General features: G+C 34.4%; 2 protein-coding genes across 4 annotated transcripts; one reads left to right on the forward strand and one right to left on the reverse strand.

Moving 5' to 3' along the window:
• The first annotated feature begins 925 nt into the window (after positions 1 to 925).
• On the forward strand, positions 926 to 8,553 carry LOC126847426 (ubiquitin carboxyl-terminal hydrolase 20). 3 transcript variants are annotated; one of them, XM_050587640.1, is made up of 17 exons: positions 926 to 1,172; positions 1,664 to 1,939; positions 2,010 to 2,138; positions 2,465 to 2,699; positions 3,361 to 3,599; positions 3,778 to 3,910; positions 3,977 to 4,344; positions 4,567 to 4,713; positions 5,249 to 5,370; positions 5,435 to 5,613; positions 6,007 to 6,202; positions 6,262 to 6,522; positions 6,699 to 6,843; positions 6,911 to 7,046; positions 7,125 to 7,221; positions 7,527 to 7,618; positions 8,087 to 8,553. In XM_050587640.1, exons 2-17 carry the CDS (start codon positions 1,868 to 1,870, stop codon positions 8,200 to 8,202), a joined length of 2,667 nt encoding a protein of 888 aa, XP_050443597.1. In that variant the 5' UTR covers positions 926 to 1,172; positions 1,664 to 1,867; the 3' UTR covers positions 8,203 to 8,553. The 3 variants fall into 3 exon arrangements, with proteins under 3 accessions (XP_050443597.1, XP_050443595.1, XP_050443598.1); XM_050587638.1 differs by lacking the exon at positions 926 to 1,172 and adding an exon at positions 1,204 to 1,511; XM_050587641.1 differs by lacking the exon at positions 926 to 1,172 and adding an exon at positions 1,519 to 1,631 and having other exon boundaries at positions 1,694 to 1,939.
• On the reverse strand, positions 7,954 to 18,691 carry LOC126847425 (uncharacterized). Its single transcript, XM_050587637.1, has 21 exons — positions 18,419 to 18,691; positions 15,706 to 15,923; positions 15,461 to 15,616; positions 15,008 to 15,387; positions 14,484 to 14,594; positions 14,269 to 14,415; positions 14,083 to 14,196; positions 13,867 to 13,994; positions 13,488 to 13,725; positions 13,327 to 13,419; positions 13,126 to 13,260; positions 12,852 to 13,058; positions 12,683 to 12,788; positions 12,430 to 12,620; positions 12,187 to 12,348; positions 11,594 to 11,910; positions 11,345 to 11,487; positions 11,097 to 11,274; positions 10,848 to 11,010; positions 10,464 to 10,773; positions 7,954 to 9,283 (listed from the first exon to the last, which is right to left on the reverse strand). Exons 1-21 carry the CDS (start codon positions 18,466 to 18,468, stop codon positions 9,063 to 9,065), a joined length of 3,768 nt encoding a protein of 1,255 aa, XP_050443594.1. The 5' UTR covers positions 18,469 to 18,691; the 3' UTR covers positions 7,954 to 9,062.
• Positions 18,692 to 22,997: the final 4,306 nt, after the last annotated feature.

The following is a 22,997-nucleotide window of genomic DNA, read 5'->3' on the forward strand; positions in this document are numbered from 1 at the left end:
CCTAAGAAACACCCGGCCGCCCGAAAATATCGGCAGCCATATCACGGTTATCACAAGTTGCCGACATACGCTTTTATTGTTTTACATCTGTAACAATGAATGTGCATTGTGCAGGTTGCAAGTGCTGCTGCCTGGTCATATGTGCGTATGCTCTATCAGTGTTGACAGTTCATCGCTTTTCGACTTTTAATTTCTTGTTATATTTTTCGCCTTTCCGGCATCCTTATTCCGTTGTTGTGGAAACTGGAAAGCAAAAGCGATTTCTTTTATGGGTTTATCGTTTTGAACGAAATTTTAAGAGCCAATGTTTTGGATAGAATTATTAGATGAAAATATTAAACATAATATTATGTTTAGTCCGTAAAATATAATTACTGGTCTAATATAGTTTGGTATTTTACGCTTAACGCCCGTTCTATAATTCCGACTAAATGCCAAAGTCCAAACCATTTATAATAAATATTCGTAAACGCTTTAGTCGTGGGTTATTATAGTTTTTAATCCTCCTTGATTGTCAAACATAGATGAAATTATGGAAGTTGAATAACGAGAGCCAAGGTCAAAGATGAGAGTAATTTGAACCGGGTATAATAATAATGCGTCTCTCTTAGTGACTTGGATAGACTATTCACGCGGAGTTCAATTTAAACGAATTATCGGACATTGGTGTATATATATTTTTTTTTTGCTAAATAGGTACCTACAATTCCTTTTTTTTAATTTAATTTCGAGTAACTGTTTAATGTAGTGGTAGAACTGGAAATACTATGTTTTAACGAGTGTAGCGAGTTGTAAATTGTCGACAATGATCATGATTCAATAATCACTATTCACTAATCAGAATTGCGTGTTGTGCAGCAGATTCTTTTCTTGGTTAAACAATCGTTTTTACAGTAGATACATGACCGTAATTAAAATTGTTATAAAATAATGTAACACAGTTTTCATAATACCGTATATTTGTAAACGTTTGATGGTTAAACGACATTTTAATGATGGTTTTGTTTTGACCAAAATTTATTTACGGCATTTGGAAATAAGTAAAACAATAACGTTTACGATGATACGACATAATATATTTTGTGATTAGTGTTGTACAATTCCCGTTTGATGATAATTTTTCGCTACGTACACGTCAGTACTGTCAAGGTGAACTGGTAAAAAAATGTTTTGTAAGCGCCCCTTTTCACAATCACATTCATTCATATCGAGTTATCTTGTGTTAGTTTTATCTGTGGAGTAGGCCATTTAGGATACTATACCGTTCTCTAATCTCCAGTAGTTTTTTCAACTTGGTACAAATTTGTTTATTTGTGCATCAGCGATTGGTTCAAATTAATAATTCTCATACCTAATATTTTGACATGCAATACAATTTCTTAAATAATTTTTAAAAATTTAAAACGACAACGGGTTTGATTAGAATTTAAAGTTACATTATTAAATATCTCGTTATGTTTTTCGAATATTTTCAGCTATTACAGTTCAGTGCTTAAAAAACGTATTTTCTGGTGTGTTTTTTTTTTTTAATTTGCATTGATACATCTTAATTTATTCTTCTTCATTAGTGGATAAATAAATCTGTTGTATGATTTTTATGGGAAATAATTAAATTAACTATGATGTAATAGGTATAATATATTTGTTTTGATAACTTTTCCAGGTGATTTATTGCTTCTTGATTCGTTTATAGATGCTTATTATTATGATGTGCCACTATTACCAATGATGTTTGTACATTATTGTTCTATGAAACGTACTATGGAAACGTTCTCATAAATATGAACAAAAGCAATTGTCTATGCTTTTGGTAATTATCTTTACATAATTCTGTACACATTCTTGAGTTAAACAATTGTTCTTGGAAATGGAAGACTGTCCTCATTTTACCGTTCATCATTTGACTGCCATCGATAAAAGCATTAATTTATTAGAAAACGTATGCATTTAATTGTTTCTTTTTAATATTGTTAATGACTTCTCATAATTAATTATGTTATTTTTTACAGCATACTGGAGTGTTGACTTGTTACTTTTGTCAGTCGAAAAAACCCGAAGTATGGGTTTGTATCAATCCCGAATGTATGCAAGCATTTTGTTTCGATGGAGGATGCGATCACAGTTACTTTCATTTTACAGTAAGTAGCCATAATACCACGTTCATTGTCCGTACATCAATGGAGTATTTAAAGGAAGGGCTGAGGAAGCTGTAGCCCTCCTAAAATTACAGAAAATATAAATTATTAATGAAAGCGCGGTATGTCACTTTTTTAATTTTCGGAAATTAAAGGTTAGCCCTTCCTGAAATAAAATCCTTGCTTTACTGCCGTAATATAATTAATTAATTAATTCATACCACGTATTACATATGGGTCATTGGACACTGAATGTGATAATAATAATATGTAATCAAAATTCAAAATTAACTTCCTTCCCACGTAACATTATAATTTGATGTATTTAGGAAGATAAAACGCATTGTTTGCATCTTAGTCTACCGTCGATGCGACTATGTTGTTATATTTGTGATAAGGAATACAACATCGAAAAAAATCCTAGGACGTTAAATGGCGTACGCCGTGGATCTAACTGTTCCATAGAATTATGTCGCAATAATGTAGTGGCAAGTAATAGTGGTGAATCTGCCGAAGAAGATAGTGATGATGAATACAGGCTCACAAAAGACCACAAGCCAACAGGTATTGGTGATGGAAATCACTAAAATATTTCAATATTCAAATACCATATCTGTATTTAATCAAATTCTAGATAGCTGTAAATATAAAAATAATCTATTAATAAAATAAAATCTAAAGTACCTAAATATTTTCATCAGCTTAAACTTTATGGTACTCTCATTATTTCTTCACAAGTCCATTCCTTAAAAAAGCATTCTTTTAAAAATGTAAAAAAATTGAATTTTTACAAAAAAATCATTATTTTAGCCTTATAAAAAATATTATAAGTATTCAGTTTAGTTATAATTTATAAATATTTTTACTTGAATTAAGAATATTCACTGAGCTATAAAAAAATTAAAACTGAAAAATTTATAAAATTCTAAAGCTGAATAATTCTGAATAGTTTTTAAAATTTTATACTTGTATTTTTTTAGTATTATTCTTATAAAAATTGTATTCCTTTGATATATTATATTCTATTTAAATGTCTGTTTATAAGTACAACCATATTTTTGTGAATTTGTATTTTTAAAGTTCCGCTCCTGTAAATAATAATCGATTGATTGATATTTTGAACTATACAATTGTTTTGATTTGAATTTATGCTTTATACAATTTTTATTTTGTCTATTTAATAACTATTTTTTGTTCCGTATTAACGCAATTTATAAATATTTAGGATTGACTGGTCTTCAAAATATTGGAAATACTTGCTACATGAATGCAGCACTCCAAGCTTTATCTAATACGCCTCCACTGACAGAATATTTTCTGACTTGTTTTCCTGAAAACCCTTGCCACCAATCGGATAATCCTTTACACCTTTCGAGAGCTTATCACCGCCTCCTTCAGGAAATATGGCACACTAAACGCCCCGGCTATGTGACACCAACTACAATTTTATATACAATGCGTAATGTATGTTTATTGTTTATTATTTTATTATAAATATTTAATCATACAATTTACACTTTTAAAATGGCTAGAAAATGTTGAATAGCCAATTTTATTTTATTATATGTTTTTTCGCTGAGAAATAATGATACCAGTATTGTGCTATATTTTTAATGAACGCTCTTCTGTTATTAACTTTTAGGTATACCCAATGTTTAGAGGTTTTCATCAGCACGATACACAGGAATTTTTAAGATGCTTTATGGATCAGTTACACGAAGAACTTAAAGAATGTGAATTAGAAGTAGTGCCATCTAGACGGCATTCGTATAAGGGTAATATATTTTTTATAATCACTATTCTAACTAAAATAATATTATCATATTGGTTATCTTTTGTAGCAATATCTAGAAAACAAAGTCTGGAACAGGGCCATCTTACAACAGCTGCAGAGGATAATGAAGAGGAATGCTCAGACAACGATGAACTTAAGTCATTAACGAACGCTGATAGCAGCTCTGAAGGCTTAGATGAATATGAAACATGCGACTCTGGTGTAAGTGAACGTAGTTCGCTGTCTGAAGAAATGTCTGAACGGATGAATTTAAACAAGCAGCTTCAACAACATTTGATTACAAAAATGAACCACGGGAATAAGACAAACTTAAATCAAAAAAATCTTAAGGTTCACTTCAAGTATAACAGCATTATTTCTGAAATATTTGATGGAAAATTATTAAGTTCAGTACAATGTCTAACTTGTAACCGTGTAAGTTGAGTCTTTAATAATAATCATTTAAAAAACATGTATGGTTAAAAAAAAAAAAACTTTGAAAATGTTGGTTTTTACCCAAAAATGCGTTCAAACTTATCATCAAAATAAACTTTTAACTGTTGGGATATTTAAAAAAAAAACCTGGGTTATTGCCATCTTAAGTTCAGTTTATTATTTATGCAAACACTTATCATAAATGAATTATTTATTATTCAGGTTTCTTCGAGGGTTGAAGCTTTCCAAGATTTATCTTTGCCAATTCCTACTCGTGATCACGTTACTGTGTTACACCAAAGTTCTTCTACCAATTTGTGTTCAGTACATAAGCTGACAGATGTTTATACAAATCAACAAGTTGTTCAAGTGATTTATAACTATTCTAACAATTATTTAAAACTATAATTAGTATAATAATTAATATAATATTTAGTGGTATTTATGTTGTGTGTTACCTACCCACTTCCCATTTTCCTATTTACATGTATGCATGTATTTCTAATGGAAATTGTGTCGCCGTAGGTAGAGTGGGAGGTGAATACAAATAGCATATCGCCGCCCCGGTAGAACAATGACACAACTGCAATAATTGAAATTTTACAGGAGAATCAAAAAAACAAATTATTTTCACTAAAATGTTATGGGGTGTAATTTTAATGGAATGGGAATGCTTGGACAATTATTACTACTACAGTTATGTCGTTTTTCTACCTTATGCGTTCGCAATATCTAAACACATTGAAGCATTTAGTCAATTTTACCAAATTTTGCAGTTGTGTCATTGTTCTACTGGGGCGGCAATATATACTTACAACTACACTGCTAATAATATTAAATTATTTATGAGTACTAATATGCGAGTAATAATGTTAATTAATCATCTATTATAATTTTATTGTAGAATTGGATTTTCTGGTTTTGGGACATGATGTATAAATGGTTTTGGGGGCCGACAGTTGGCTTGCATGATTGTCTTGCTGCATTTTTCAGTGCCGACGAACTCAAGGGAGACAATATGTATAGGTATGCATTGCACTTAGTTTAATTACTAGCTTTCAAATACTATTTAATGATATTAAATTTTTAGTTGTGAAAAGTGTAAAAAACTTCGAAATGGTATAAAATTTTCAAAACTTCTTGAATTACCTGAAGTCCTGTGCATTCACCTAAAACGTTTTCGACATGAGTTGATGTTTTCATCTAAAATCACTTCATATGTAACTTTTCCCATTGATGGATTGGATTTACGGCCATATGTTCACAAAGGTACGTCAAACAAATTATAACAGCATATGACATGTATTATGAGAATTGAGGTCACTGTTTAAATAGCTAAAAGTAATAAGAGTCAATTTATGTGAATATCAAAAAAAAAGACTTATGTTTATATATGTGTAAAAAAAAAATGTATTAAATGACAATTTAAATTTGTTTACTTAATATTTGTAAAAATGACTATAATCTTATGAATTAAGACCTAAGTTATAACCTTTACTTTAGAGCTTAGGTATGGTTATTTGACCATATCGCGTTGGATTAATATATTTTGTTATTATTAATTTCACCTATTTTACTTTGTGCTACCTCTATGATTTTGCTTTTGCTTTGCTATTATTTGTATTGGAATGCTCCTATAATGTTATTCTTTTGTTCACATAGATTGCACTTCTCAAGTCACCACATATAAATTGGTGTCAGTGATTTGCCATCATGGTACAATCGGTAGTGGAGGTCATTATACATGTTATTCTTTAAATCCTATCAATGAGCAATGGTATGAATTCGATGATCAGTGTGTTACATTGGTTTCTGCTGAAATTGTTCGTAATTCTGAAGCATACGTTCTTTTTTACAAGTAAGTGTATGGCCTAAATAGAATTTCTACAATATTTATAACATTTTAATTACTTTCAGGAAAAATAGTCCAACAACGAACCGAATTAGAACACAAATGAGACAAGTACAAATCAATAAAAACCAGCCAAGCTGCTCACAAGAGGCGTGTTTCATTTCAACTAAATGGCTGTCAAAGTTCAACTCATTTGCCGAACCTGGTCCCATTGACAACTATGATTTTATGTGCCACCACAATAGAGTAAAACCAACCTATGAACCACATATTAATCATTATGCAACAATGGTATCTGGCCAAATTTGGGATTATTTATATAGCAAGTAGGTTAAATAAAAGAATTAATTTTAATTTTTGGCAATAGAAACTGATAAGTATAATAAGCGAACTGGCATATATTTTACCATAGCGACCATTACAGACGTGTCACTCGTCCAGTCCTAGCATTACTTTCTATACTAAATAGAAATTTATTCAATTTTTGTATGATATTTTGTAGATTTGGAGGTGGTCCAAAATGTACCAATAATCAACTTCAAAGATGCGAAATTTGCTATGGAGAATATATGGATATGCTATTGAAAAAAAGAGCAGAAAACGAGACTAAACATTTTTCACGACTCGGAGAAGAATTAAACCTTCACGTACTAATAAACTTTACATCCTGCATTTTTTTGTAAACAAATAATATATTTAAAACTATTTTTTCAGGACATGCTGGCTGATTATGCCATTTCAATGTGTTGGTTTAAGCGATGGGAGGCATTCTTAAATAGTGTAGTCAACGAACCGCCGGGACCTATTGACAATATAAAATTACTAAGCAATTCTGAGAGCAAAGTTTTAGGTTTGTATTTATTTTTAAAAATTATTGTTCAATCTATTTACTAAGTACTAACAATATTTTCATATTCTACATTTAAAGGAACTGATTATATATCTGTAAGTGAAGGCCAATGGGATTATTTATGGAGAATATATAGCGGTGGACCTATGATTAATATAAATGATCTTCAAATGCCGTGAGTTTAACAATAATTCTTTTATATTATATTCATTCGTCGTGTCCAAGAGGCTTAACGCCGCAGTGCTTTTACGCACTAGCCGTAGTTTGAGTCTAGTGGCCGTTTCTCTCACTGAGCAGACAAATGTCTGGAGAGAGAAATGACCACATGACTGATCAGAAAGGCAACGACAAACCACTACGTCATTATCCACTTCCCCATGATACAACTGTTGTTAAAAAGAGTTGTCAAATCGACCTAAGGGTCATAAAAAAAAAATATATACTAATTAAAGTTAATTAAATGTTTATATTTATACTTAGAGTATCAAATGTGGAATCTGATAATCATTTCTTAAACACAAGCTCAGATGAACTGTGTGAAGTCAATGATGAATCGCAAAATTGCAATGATAGTAAGATTTATTATCTAATATTATATAACTACTTAAATAATTAAGATGATCCACAATAGTTGTTGTTGTAAATTGGTCTATTTTTTTAATGTAAAAATGTATGTTTTAAAAGTAATAAAATTAGGTAATTACATTAAGAATATTTGGAAACTCAAAAGTAAATTTAAAATGTTTGTTTCAAATTATTGCCCATAATATATGTGATTTTAGTTTTACACATAAATAAATTTAAAAAAAAAATAGCTTAAATTGTAGTAACACATTTTAATACACAAGGATGATTGTGGAACAATTAATTATTTTGTTAGATTGCGTTTAAGTTTTGAAAAGTCCATAGATATTTAATGGACTCATAAGTATCAAATAAAAACCCACAATTAGAATGTTAAATTTATAAAATATTGGTGCAACCTAACATGACTGTGTTCAAAAATGAATACACAGTAACTAACATGATTTGACATTTAGGAATAATGGAGACTGAAGTAAAGGAGCACATGGTTTGTTTTGATTCCGGTGACCAAGAATTTAAAAACGTGATCAACATGCAACCAGATAATAGGACGTGTAAGAAAATAAACTAATGCAAAACTAATATTTTGTACATACAATAATAATTTTATTACTAAAAAAATGTACGTTTTTTGTATAGTTTTGGGTAATTGTAAATGTTTTTTAAGAAATGGTATAGTCGTTAAGATATATTACACTAAGAATGTACAATCATAAATCTATTTATTTGTGAAAAAATGTTACCTAAAACAGTGTTATCATTTGTTTTATGTGTATCTACCATTTTTTTATCTATAAGGTGATGTTATTTTATTTGTTACATAATAATTATTATTATATTTACTATTGTACTATTGTTTGCAATTGGAGAAGCATTTCTTCCTTCAGGATTGCTAGAATTTTGTAATCAAATATTGTTTTTTCCTTGTTGTTTTATTTTATTATTTTTTTTTTTAAGGAACGGCCCTTGTTAATATTTTAGAATTTTACAAAATACAATTCTACACAATTAAAGAAAAAAAATTGTGTAATCTCGCCTTGTTGTTTTGGTTTTAATTTGTCAAAGAGCACTCAATAGTGTATTTGGAAAAAAAAAACAAAATTAACAATAGTGTGCTAAAATTTCGTTCTTACAATTAGGATCAGTCTTAGGAAATAAAAAAATAGAAGTAAGTTGTTTATCAGATATTTATGGCTTTTGAGTGTTGCGACAAGGCCCACAATAATTGCCTTGTCTGTTGTGTTCGACGACGAGACTTCCTCCTAAGTATATCAACCGTATCTGATTAAACAGCCGAAGGGTGAAGCATGAGTTTTAACAAATGGGGAGACGACGTGGCTGCGTACACTTAGGACCTTCGAAATTAGCATACAGACACTGTAAAATGTTTATTTTAAGAACGACATCAATTAATTTCCAAACACTCGGCTGTCATCTGTCGTCTTCTCGAAACGCCAACGACAAGTTAACGTCGAGCGATTCTTCGCTGTAAACGCTCTTCTGAGGTATGGGCGCGCCGACCGACGGGCCTTTTAGCTGCAGCACTGTCGGGTACGACGAATCCGACGAGGCGACCACCACAAATTGTCCACCGGGCAAAATGTCAAAGGCCGTTATTGGCTTGGCGGGTGTGAACTCGGACACCAGTTCACCTGCAAACAGATAAGTACATAGTAAATGTGATTAGTATGAATTGCAAAACGCGAAAGCAGTATTAATATCGTGTCGCCGTAATGTTACATAATCGATGGTGTCGTGTATTTTCTACTTGATATATTATAGGTACAACTTGTAAACTCTGCGTTATGTATAGCTGTACACTTTACTTATCAATTATCATATATGTACCTATATAAAGGTTGGAGGTCATTAGCTTTGATTCACACATGGGCCATGGCAATCGGAAGTACCCTGTAGAAACTCAACACGTCGGCGGCGACGACGACTACGCGATTACAATAATGTACGATTGTATATACTACAACGAGTAGATATTGTAAATATAACTTTAACTTTAACTCTTACAGAACCCTTATACAATACATATCCTAGTGTGTCTACCTATCGATTAACAAGTTGTTATTAGTATTAGGCTAGGTATTAAAAGTACTAAGTAGGAAACAGGAAATTAAATTGAATACATTACACAAAGGTATCGACACAACTAAGCATTACTCAATACCTAACATTGTTGCGTGTACTAAATTTAAATACCTAATAAGCACGAATAAATTGTTAATATTTTAATAACGTATTGCCCACATTATGGTTAAGTGCCTTTAAACATCTCTTGAGTTCGTCTATTGTATACTAAAAGACCGCATCTTGTTTTCTGGTATTTACGCCATGGAAATGTCGCATAATATGCCAACATATTTACAATTTCATTAATATGAAGCCTCAAGTTGATCACGCAATAACTAAAATCGTCGATTGTGACTTTAATGAAAGTAATATCGATAACTAAGTCGGATCAATCTATGCAATATTTGTGTTATTATGTAAAACTGGAAAAAAGTGCCGCTTTTACGCTCTCAGGTCTTCTACCCATTGATTGAAAATTGAGCTTGGACTTTGATAATGAACAAGCTAGCTACATCAGTGATGTTTTTTTAGGGTAGCGAACAGGTATACGAGCATATCAATAATCCTAAAATTGTACAAATAGTTACGTTTTAGGCTTTAGCATTGATTATAAATAATTGATGAGTATTATATACTATTAATATACATAAAATGTTGTACTTTTATGTTGTAGAACTACTCAGTTCCTCAGTTCCCCACTTTTAATTTTTTTAAGGAGCTTACAATAATCGTCTGTTTAACACTCACCGGTGGTCACGTTCCACAGTTTGATAGTGCGGTCTCTGGTGTGAGTGTCTAACGATATAAACGATCCTCCTCTGGGATCTAGTCGGAGACTGGTGACTGGCGCCATATGACCCCCCAAGGTCCATCGACAATTGCCAGTCGTCAAGTCCCATATGCATATTTGACCGTTCTCGTGGCCGCTCAGCACGCAACTGTCTTTGGACGATATATCCAAAGCAACGCAGTTAACGCCCGGTTTCCATTTTTTAAACAACGTGCCCGATTGCAGGTCATAGACTACTATAAAGTTTGGACCTGGCTCGTCGACTTCCTGTGAAAGAAACAACAGTGGTCAAGGACAATTTCAAAGAAATAGGTAATAGGCATTTGCCGGATAATCCTTACTTGAGCTACACAACAAACGAAGTGACCCTCGTGAGTGATGGCCGCCAGACAGGTGATGAATTCGTGGTACGGTATCCGTAAATCGTACATCAGTTGTCTAGAAGTCAAATTCCATACGAGCAGCGGGAACGGTTTTTGGGTTTCATCGCCGCACACCATCACCCTATACGTATAATAAGATAAAAACACGAAACGGTTGCCTAGGCCAGATCAGCTCATATAGACTTGAGAAAAAAACGTCTACTCTACCGTCCATTTCCTGACACTAATAGCGAATTCAAAAATCTGTCTTCGCCGGCCTTAAAGTACGCTTCGATTGTGTCCGTTTCGATGTCAATCAGGCTCACGTGCATACGACTCCTAGCCAGAGCCACTAGCTTTGTGGGACTATGCAGGTCGAAGTACGGCATGTTTTGATTCATAACGCCTGAAAGTCATCCATCGGGTATGTCAGCGTGTTTGTGAGAAAACCGCGGTGAACTATCCGCATTACCAACCTTTAAGCTTGCTTAACACTTTTCCCGTAGCTAAGTCGATCACGGCCAACTTGCGTTCACACAACACTATACACCGGTGATTGTCTATCATTTTTATTGCTGACGGATGTGGAATACCTCTCAGCGTACGCACTCTCTTACAACTATAAACAACAAAGAAGAGTCATAAGCTAAGTATCATAATAAACATTATGACTACAACGGTCAACCAGAAAGGGAACGAATATGTCTTGCAGTAAGTTTGCTTACGTGTGAACGTCCCAGACGCCTAACTCTTGTTGTTTAGTGCTGACGGTAATCACATAAGTGGAATCTTCGGCCAGCCGCTTGACGACGTCAAAAGTTATTTTGCTAGATGTGTCCGTATCTGGGATGAGAGGCATGAGTGTGGGGAATGGAGGTGTTTCTATTAGTGTACGGTACTTTTCTTCCGTCGGCTTGTACAATGACATCTGCGAGTATAACTGATATCCATTGTGCATCAGAGCAGGCGTTGCTGTCGACAAGAATTTATTTAGGAAACTAGCCTGTGGATTATCCGAATAATCCGATAAGTTGTCTAGAAGCTGAAACAACGTACAAGAATAGATTAACTTGTAGTTCGGGTCTCCGATGTCATACTGCGAACAAGAAATGACTTCAACGACCTTAATACAAATTCCAGACATGCGAGAAAACGAAGCAGAAATGCGCTGGTTTATGGCACGTAACGATAAGAGGGATCTTTTAAAATTTGGGAAATTTATTTTTAACTGCCCCTCTCCCACGTGACGTAATGCTTATGAACAAATTATTTTGGATTTTGTATTAGAAAATAAACACTGTAAATACTACATTACTACCTGCATCACTAATCCGTTATTTAACATATCCAAAATCCAGTTCAAATTATCGAAGCAACGGCTGATCACATTGGATTCGTCCATCAAATAAGTGCATTCATCTAGTCTTCTGCGGTTCGACAAACTGTTGTTGAGTGAACTCGAAGTGGTGCCAAGCGATTTCTACAGAAAAAAATGTATAATTATTCGAGTTCATATTGTATCAATTTATAGGTTAAAAAAAATAGATTTATTGTCCGTTACATCTTCAAAGTACGATAAGAGTTTGGGTCTTGACAGTTGCACATAAGAATCGTATCGTCTTGCCGCAGCTTCAGCGATTATGCTATTACTCCACCGGACGGTCGCGTATTTTTCGGTTTTGAACCAAAACAAAAGTATTGAGAACAACTCGTTGAACTCCGCCCAAAACATTGCTACCGACGACGATTTATCTGGAATACACACCAATGTAAGTAGCGGTTTAAAACGTCGGTCGAGCGTGTCGATCGCTTACCCTTATCGTTAACATCGAATTCGTTTTCGGACGTTAGCATCTGGGTTGCCTCCGAATCGAGTAGACCGTATCGGGTCGCACACAAAAGGCCAATTGTGATAGACACCTGCCGTTAAAAAATCAAAATATTCACGTCATATTCGTAAACACAATGTCGGGGTTGAGTCACCTTTTCTCTTCCCAGAAGTGTCTCCATACCGTGGAAAAAAGCGTCAATCCAATCGACAACTTTTGTCGTATACGGCAAAAACATACAAGTCTTCTGTTTCAACGGCGTCATGTGCAAGCCGTTGTAAAAGTGTTTATTTTTGGCGATGTCCTTAGTCGTGAGGAGTGACGTCAGAGCATTGCTTTGTTGTTCGGTCAAGTATGGGATCTATTCAATGCGAAACGGTTAAATCGTCTAAAAGTGAATAACCACTCGACGTAGTTGTGGAATTTACCTGAATGAACGCTTCTGCGGGCACGCTTTGTTGACGCAAACGTTCGAATTGAGGCGAAGTCTCGGTCGTCGATACGATAACCTTAACGTTCTTGGGCAATTTCGATGTCACCCAGCCCACGTTGCTGTTTTTGAACTAGACAACAAAAACCGAATCGATTAGATGAGATTTTTCCCGGAGAATCATTCAACGCCCTCTCACTTGGTCTATGCCGTCAATGATCAACACTATTGGTCGTTTGGCACCGATGGAGATCAAAAGTGATTTAATGTGTTCTGAATACAAATAGACGTCCTGCGAAACCGCAGACAAAATAATATCATTGAAACCCGGAAGACGTATAACGAAGAGCAAACACTTACGTGCTTGAACCACGTCGATTTGCCGCTGTTCAAAAAGTTCAACTGCATGGCCACCGAGCTGAGGGTTTGCTCTAGCGTTGAACTGCGAACCGAAGCGTTGACATATCTCACTACGGTGGCTGCGTTTTGGTTCCATATGTGACTGTGTTGAGCCACGAACGATAGAATTGTCGTTTTGCCGCATCCCGGCGGACCGTACACGACCAGAGGATAAACTGTTTTCGAAGAGGTGAGGTATCTGAAAAACGAAAAATAACGATTTACCCATAATACTCAACCGCAACAAGACATCAAGTTTAACCGGGACTTAGTTCGCTTTAGTTTAATTGATAAATAGCGTGATAAATGTCTTCATCTTGACGTTACACGAAAAACGTACTTTTTCATATTGTCAATCAACGATTCTCGATTGATAATCATTTTGGTCATATTGCAACCGTATGCATTTTGAACTCGCAACTCTTGTAACAACGAAGTGTCTACGCCATACGTCGCTTCGGGCTTATTCTGTACACGAACAAACGTAACGAATAACAAGAATACAGTTAGAACAACTCGATGTTGTTTTTTTTTTTTTTTAAATAAAATAATTTACACTGTCTTTCAAGATGGAATCGACTATTGACAAGAGTACGGCGGTGTTTTTTTTTGTAAATTCTTCGTTATTCACATCTTCGTAAATGATGATATTCGATTCTGGAAGTTCGGTCTATATGCGAACAATTATACATATATTTACCGACCGGATGTAGTTAAATGTACCGATCTATTTAAACGTTACCTTTAAGTGTTTACTAAGTTGTTCGAGTCTTTTTTTTAATTCCATCGCAGTGTTTTTGCTGTTATTAGAATTTGAACCATGATTCTTAACGATCCAAACGGATTTTTTAGCTAATACATTTCGCAACACGATTTCGTTGTAGATATCCTGCAACACGTATTACCTAGACATTTAGAATACTCGTGCAAAATATTTCATTAAAGTGAACAACTTACATGTTGGAAAACTCTTTCGAAGTAACCTGCACGAAATTTGACACCCAAATACTTCAGCATTGACATTTGCATTTGAATCTTTTCGTCGCACAACAGCTTTTTGTCTTGTTCCTAGAACGAGACAATATGCAATATAGCACTCGGAAATTATCATTAAAAAAAAACAACACTATGATGTGTACAAGACAAATTTTTCATTTAAAAGAAAACTTGTGACGGTTTATGTTTTAAGCGTCGATTCCGAAAATCCGACATCCGAGATTCCAACTATAAGAAATAACGTAAGGCTCCCCTGAATCAAACTATATCAAAGTGATCCAGTTCATTGAATTACGTTCATTTAACATTTAACACTTGGACATTGACAACCGACACACCGTAGGATACTATCATTCATACTATCGAACGAAGCGCTTAAAATAGCAATTTGCGAAGCGTTTAACGCGCTTTCCCAACTCCTCCCTTTGGGTCATACATTTTCGGTTCTATCGTCAATATTTGAATTGTCTTGTACGCGCACTTACCCGTGTTTCGGCTGTGCTTTCGAATGCCGTTTCGTCCTTCAGAAGGTAGTTTTTATTATTTTCATCCAGGCAGTACCATTTGTCCAGCAGCTTGGAAATTTCCGACCGGGACTTGGCCACTTCGTAGTCCTGTTTAGTGATTTTTTTGGGCAGCACCGGTGTACCTAGCGAGTCGTCCACAAACAACAACGGCACCACGTGGCCTATACGACGCTGGCGACGGAGTTCGTTAATGTCGACATCCGGACATCGGCAAGTGTGTTCTTGATCGCGATCGCAGTTCAGGTCGACCACGTGCAACTCGTATCCGGATTCGGTGCATTTGGAGCGCACGGCCGGCATCAACTTTTCATGCAGGTAAGTCCTCTCGTGGGCGAACCCTGCAAACAGTAAAACATGAGACGGTAAATTCCTTTTAATGTGTGTGCACCGTGCGAAGAACGTAGTGCGTACCTCTATTGTCTGGAAAGCAGACATAGACGACGATTTTGTTTGACTTCTGATCAGCGTTTGGATCGGGAACGCCGAGGAGCAGTTTTTTTATGTCGTCCGAAACGCATTTCAGCTCGTCCGGCAGTTTGTAAGCGTAACTATTCTCCGGGATTTCTACTGCACGACGATAGAAAAAAACACAAAGTTTAATATTATCACCTTATAAAAGCCTTCCTCCGACTCGATGAAATAATGCCGTTCATCACCTTTGACAATGGAGTTTTCGGCCGGCCTGTACGGTTGATGGCAGTCGATCGTCCTGACACCTTGGAATTCTTCATCGTTGGTTTGTTCGGCATTGTTGTTCGTCATATCAGTGGTCGTCGTTGCTGGAGTGTTGGCATTTTTACATTTTTCACCAACAACATTGCTGGATTTGTCTGTTTTTTTCCTGTTTTTCTTAGGACGGACGAATTTCTTGTATCTATACGAATTCATCGAGAAAAACAAAAATGTTTATAAATATAATATATATATATATCATAGTTTAATAATAATTATTATTTGGCTATTCTTATTTTAGAAAAGTGCAAAATATATTTTGGAATGATTCCCGTCGTTTTGGTGTCATCACACGCGGCTAACAAAACATACATAGTTCAAACGAACTACTAATGCCAAATATATCATAAGGAATTTTGTTGTGTTTTTTGACTTGGCGTTTTTGATGGTTTAGCGAACATTGAACAGCGTTTTTGGCAATCTAAATCAATTAGTTCGCTTAATATTTCTTCGTCGACAGAAAACGGAATAAATAAAGTTGTTGATTTTGGGCCGCAAACAGAGAAAGTTGCTACTGTAGGAGGTGCATAAAAGCGTCAGCGGTCTCGAAAATAAACTCAAAAACAAATTCCAATTCCAATAATAAACACGTATAGAAATCTCGGGGCTTAGATGGAAATCAATTGATACTAAAATTTGGTTTTCTACATACACATTTAAAAACGGGTTTTGTAAAAAGCAAATAGGCCAACTGCTGGGGAATTTATGTGTCTTGGAATAAAATGTCGACTTGATTAGTAAAATTATATAGAGAGACAAGTTTTAAAAAATATTGAATTTTATTTTGCTCTGAAACCCGAGAAAAATAATGCAATTTGTATAATAATATCTAAACTGAAAACGATACTGTTTTCGCCATAGTAATTTTATCTGTTGTTGTTTAAATATCAGGCTAGCTTTGGACATCACAAAACGCACTAGATAATTAACGATAACGTTTTAAAGCGTGTTTTTAATATAACTTTCTCTCGGGTTTCTTTGTCAAACATTTGCGGTATCGTTGAATGACAGTACCTAATAGTTTTTAAATTGCCTTTACTTAGCATTGCAGTGAGAATAATAATTTAAAATTAGGTATAGAAATTGTATGTGGTGTGAATGTATCCAACATTTAAGTGCATATATATGTTATGTTTGAAATGAGGTATAAACGAAAATTATAACCAATATATTCTGATTGATTTTAATGAAATTAAAAAAATGTTTTGTTAATTATCTACATAACGTACCTACATTTTATATAATGATAAATATAATGAAAACTGCTGTTTATGAATGTACTTATTGTAATTTTAAGTTAATTATTTTACGAGATAAGTGAGATAAATTTGCTAGTAAGGTTTAGGTAATGTAGTATAATACATTTTTCTTTTGACACTTTTTAAGCTCAACCTAAGCCGGGAAAATATTAACTTGTTTTTTTAATTTCCGATTGACAATTAACGAACAATCAACAACGGGGGCAAATAATTAAGGACTGATGACACCAAACCCTGTAGTTTTTTTTATGTTTCAGTAGTGTTTACACAGTGTATAATTTACAAAACAACTAAATCAATAATGGTTAGAAAACTATATCTAGATTCGTTTCCTTTTCGTACTCTTTCTAATTAAACTCAGGCCAGAAGGTGAAACTTGATGGCGTTAACACTAAACTGAGCCCTGGGAATTGTGAACTGTAGATAATTTGTACAATAGATTCAGACACGCAAAAGACGGATATCTTGTCCGATTGGATAATTTATATCTTAAGTTTGGCATATCGAATAGTCTTGCTGTTTTTATACAATATAAAGAGCTTTTTTATTCAAACTTTTGACAAATAGGCATAATTTTTACTAAAATGTCTGAGTTTAGACTTTCTTCCTTACTGACTCTTTGCAACAATAACACTTGATTCAATTTTGAAAATACCGGCCAGGCGGCACATTTATCTCTTTAGATAAATTACTATTAACTCTAACCAGTCCCGGCACTACTGAGGGGAGGGTTTTGCAGTAATAATCTTTCTCGAAATCGGCTTATTTTTGGTGAACTACGAGTATAGTAATATATTATGATCTCATCTCCTTTCATACATCATCTGACGGATTGTCGATACGACTTAGAACTTCCAAACCCTCCCTAAAAAAATCAAATCTTGGTCGCGGAACTGATACAACCCAATTGCCGCGACCTTGCCCAATCCGCCTAAGACCATGAAAAGAAAACAATCAGCAAGTATAACAATAGTAGTGACAACGCGCAATGTGATTTCGTGACATTTGTAGTGACTACTGGCACAGATGCGCCATGGTCGACGCGTTCACATTCTATGCGTGTCGTCCGATGAAAATGACGCGTCGCGCTTGTTGGACGCGATCGGTCAAACAATACGACCAGAGATCACCGAATAATGATTGTTGTGGTTAAACGCGTCGTCCACGGCCACGCCAACCAGTGTGGTTGAGACGGCGGCAGCTGTCCAAACAGCTCCGCCGCCGCCGTCCTACCCCGTTCGCGGCGCGCCATTAGAAGACGCGGGAAACTCGCTCGCAGGTGCACGACCGACGGAGGGGGCGCCAGTCGCACCGCGAGTTTGCCTCGTCCCCCGTCCCCTCGAAAACCACCGTCCATCGTTTGTACATGCACACTTACTCGTCGGAGCCATTGCTGTCCTTTTGCTTCGACGAGCAATAGTTGCCCATTTGGACTGCGCCGCCGGTATCGGGTATGTCTGTTGCAGCAGGACGTGGGTGCCCGCTCGCCAATTACATATTTTAACGGACCGGCCGAGCGCACTCCACTAAGCGCGCAGTTAAAAAGCGGCGGCGGCTAGGCGACGGCCGAAAACGCACGCTCGATGGGCTAACAAACGCGACACCGGGCGACGATGTGCGTAAGCTCCGACGGCGACGCTCGAAATAGACTAAACCCAACTCGCCCACGGCGACGGCTAGCGACGATAGCGCGCGCACCGGCGCACCCGACGATACCGTTAGCTCGCGGCACGCACGTTGCCAAAACGTCACGTTGCGCGATGCCGGCCGCCGCGTACAGTTTTGTTGTCGTGCAAGTCGACAACACAACGCAAAACGTATCGCTACGCAAAAGTTCACAGTCCGCCGTTTGCGGGTGCGGGAGGTGGACAGCGCGTTTTTTGGAAACAACTTGGGGGTAGAAGAGGGAGGGGCAAAGCGGCGGACGTGATGAAGATGCTGTGCCGCCGGCACATCTTCCGTTGCCGGCTAATAGAAAAATAGCGAAACTAGGAAAGAATATCTAATAAAAAAAAACATATCGATAAATTGTACATTTCAATCAAACAATTTATTAAAGTCAAACAAAAAATGAGTTTTTTTTTCGGTATATGAACCAACAGGCAAAATAGATACATTTTTTATTTTTCGAATCCTTTTAGCTGAATTCGAATATTAATCTCAGAATTGTTGTTATTTTATAAATCATCCCCAATATCGCAAACAAATTACAAAACAAAAAAACAGTTTTATAATATTTTTGTTTGTTTGCACAAAAACAAGTTTTACATAAATTCTGATTTCAGCAAAAAAAAGAAAATTAAAAACTTTATCTGAAAAATAAATTTTAGAAAATAATTCAAACATACAGAACACGCTATAAATTCCGAAAACTGTTTAAAGGCGATTTAAAAGCTTAGAACTGCTAGATGTGCAAGAACAATTATTTTTAGGCCAGCTTTCCTTTGGTATCAAAGAAAAATTGAATAAATGTATGGGTTTTGTTTTAAAATTGTGATAGGTTAGGTTTGGTAACATTTTCAAAATCGTTCATTAACATTTTTGATTGTTATATGAATTGTACTAATACCGTAACAAAATAAGTTTTGACTAAAGTAATTAAAAACAGTTAACTAAATTACTTTTAAACAATTATATTCAAAATGAAAGTATTGGAAATATTAACGAAAACCGACGACTTATAAGGGTATGCTATTGTTCTCTACGATTTCCCAAAATTTCAAAACAACCACCACTGACTACTATGAAAAAAAGGTACAAAAACTACTTACGAAAACGGAAAAAGGTGATAGATCCTTCTATAAATAAATATTGGTCATATTTTTTTAGTAATACTACATGTTGTAGAAAAATATGTGTTTAAAAGCAATTCTGAAAGAATAATTCGTTTAAAATTAGAATTTTGTTGGTTTATCTTTTTGCTTTTGTAAAAAATTGTTTGACGAAATATTTTTAATTTTAATGAAAGTAATGTATTTTATATTGATTATGTATATAACTTTTGAATACCTAAATAGAATAATGTTTTCCGGACAATATGTAAAGGTCCCATCGCTAATACTTACAGCACCGGCTACTGCTTATTAGTTATTACTATTATATTGAATATTATTGATAGTAAAGCCATATACCCCAGTATAGCTTATTATTATAGCTTAAGTTAGACTTAACCGTTAATGTTGTCCACCATTAGTCAGTTGTAAGTTATTCAATCCTCAAATGTTGATAAACATAATAATTGCCAGCAGTAATGAGTGGTATGAAAACCACAGGCTTATGGTGTAAGGTTCTAAAATTGTCTATGAATGCGCATAGTCTGCCTATTTCACATTACAATAAGATCTCGAAATAAAATCCAAAATAGTTTTAAAAAACACAGTTTTTTGGTATTTTAAGAGTTCTGTACTATTAGAATAATATAATTTATTTCAAAGTTTTTTATTTTTATTATATTTTCTATGAAATTGATTTAATTCCACTCAATTCGGAACGAATCTCATAAGTAATGTAAAATGTTTAGTTTTTATTTTAAACACAAAAGAAAATTGTGATTTTTGTTTTGTACCTATGCTTAAACTGACGTGCTAGAGACTAGATTCTAATCCAATAAATAAATTTTTTAAAATGTATATATTTTGTTTTTACTCGTAAATAAAAGGCAACATTTTGTTGTACAACATAATTAATCGAATGCAAACAACGTAACTTCATAATATTTAATTATATTAAAACGGGTTAATAACAATGACCTTCGAAATAAAAACCAAAATGTATACATTTAAAACGATTTTTTCCAGCACAATATTGGTTATTTTATAACTAGCCGCTTAATGTGTAAACTACATACAAAACAATAAACTTAATTTTTATTGTATAAAAAAAAACCTAAAAAAATACACTCTTAATATTCAAGTAAAAACAAAAAACTGATAAGATATGTCAAAAAAAAAAAATTAATCTGCAAATAATCTCTAATCTTTGAGGTATTATGCGAAATAAATTTGTTTTAGGAATTCTGCGATCGACAAACAAATCGTTCATATTTTTTACCTCCGTCGAGTTGCATAAATCCAATAAATAATTCGCACTGCCAGTACAAGAAGGCCGTATATCGAAATATTTCAAATCTAAGGTTTTGGTATCCCTGAATTTGTCTTTTTTTCTCTTTTTTAAGCTAGCGCGATCTATGTATGATATTATTAGTTTGTCAACATTTACGATTTACGCTTATTGAACTGAAACCAATTGATATGTAGCTGAAAACATTATAGCCGTATAACTAAACGTGGCCATTTAAATATATTTGTCGATAACACTACTCGCAGGAAAATTCAAAATGTAGAAAATCGCTCTCCAGTTACTATTATCGATGTGGTGATGTAAGAAATATCGAAACTAGATTGTGCCACATCGATATTGGTACACTGTGGCGGCCATACCCATAGTGTGAGCGAGGTAGGGTGGCCTTCCCCTTTGGCGGCGGCCGTCCTGTAGTGGTGCATCGATTATTCGGTGGCGAGGGTGAGCAACGTTGCCACATATTCGCCTTCTCCGTCACACGAACGTCGTATACCTACCCCTTTGCGCTACCGATTACTTCCGGATTTAGACGTATAATACTCTGGACTTCGACCCTATGACCTCTACCTCTATACGCGGATATCTGATCACAATATGATAATGTCTTGGACAAAAATCCTCGGTATTCGATACCAAATAATGGGCGAACATCTGTTTAGAAGAAGTCGGCTATGGACAATTTTTAGCATGGGACATGCTTTAGATTTAGCCTCCTAGCTCGAAAACGACACAAGATAGCATCACGAAAGTAGCGCGTCTACTTTAAACGAACAATATAACGAGTCGTCGTCGTCGTCGTCATGCAAACGTTTCAGCCAGAACATATAATTATTAATTAAGACTATACAGTCGTCATAAATCGCAAGGAAATTATAGATCAGAAATAATCACTATTCAGGAGCCAGCAGGCTAAAGCGTGTACCATGTTTTATAGTTTTAGCCGATAAGCTTTAAGTAGACTGTAACGTTTTTTATATTTTAGACACTAACACTTGTTGATGTTGGCGATCGAAAAGAAGTCAATGAACTAAATCGACAAAATGTTTATGCGAATAAACGATACTAATTTACCTAACGATATTAGTTATTTTAAGTAGATTCAAAAAAACGGTTTCAATCGTTTTTTTTTAAATTTAATTTTGAACAGAGATAAGCATTCTTTGATTCATTTTTTTATATGAAATGTGATAAATTTTCCGAATTTGGTGAAAACAAATTAAGTCTGATTTATCCAAAAATAAAGTTTAATTCATTAACATAAAACAGTAAAAATCAAAGAGTCTAGTTATAAAAGTAATTAAATATAAGTGAAAAACACACAAACCATAAACAACTTTCAAATATTGGATTTTTAAGTATTATAATTATAAAAACAATACATTTATGTTTTCGACTTCATTCCTTGTCAAAAATTAAATTATTTGTAAGAGCACAAGTTACTAAGGCCCAATTAAGAGGTAGTGTATATTTTAAAACAATTGAAAGTTTACGTGACCATTATTATAAGCAAAATATTTCAGGGGAGGGGGTATTTGCCCCTGGTATGAGCCCTGATTTAGACAAACAATTTAAGATAATTTATTACTTATAAATGAATAACAATTTTTTAGTTATTAAAATTTAATTTGAAATTATCTCAAATCATTTTTTTTATCTATAATTAATAAATTAACTAATTAACAATTTTTTATTATTAAGTTAGGTATAATTCGTGTTTTTGCGAATTTTTCATTATTTACTACATTATTTTTGTTTAACGCTGAATTATAAAAAATACCCAACACTTTGATTTCTACCGTACATTTATTCATTTATCTAAAGCAGCCGATTTAAAAATTATCTCCGTAATGACAATGCTCTCTTTTCAATTATGACGT

The sequence above is a fragment of the Adelges cooleyi genome, unplaced genomic scaffold (genome assembly GCF_023614345.1).
Source record: "Adelges cooleyi isolate 19-005CV unplaced genomic scaffold, UGA_ACOO_1.1 ACOO_flye_CR_arks_rails_tigmint_CR_PRNA_108, whole genome shotgun sequence".
Lineage (NCBI taxonomy): Eukaryota > Metazoa > Arthropoda > Insecta > Hemiptera > Adelgidae > Adelges > Adelges cooleyi.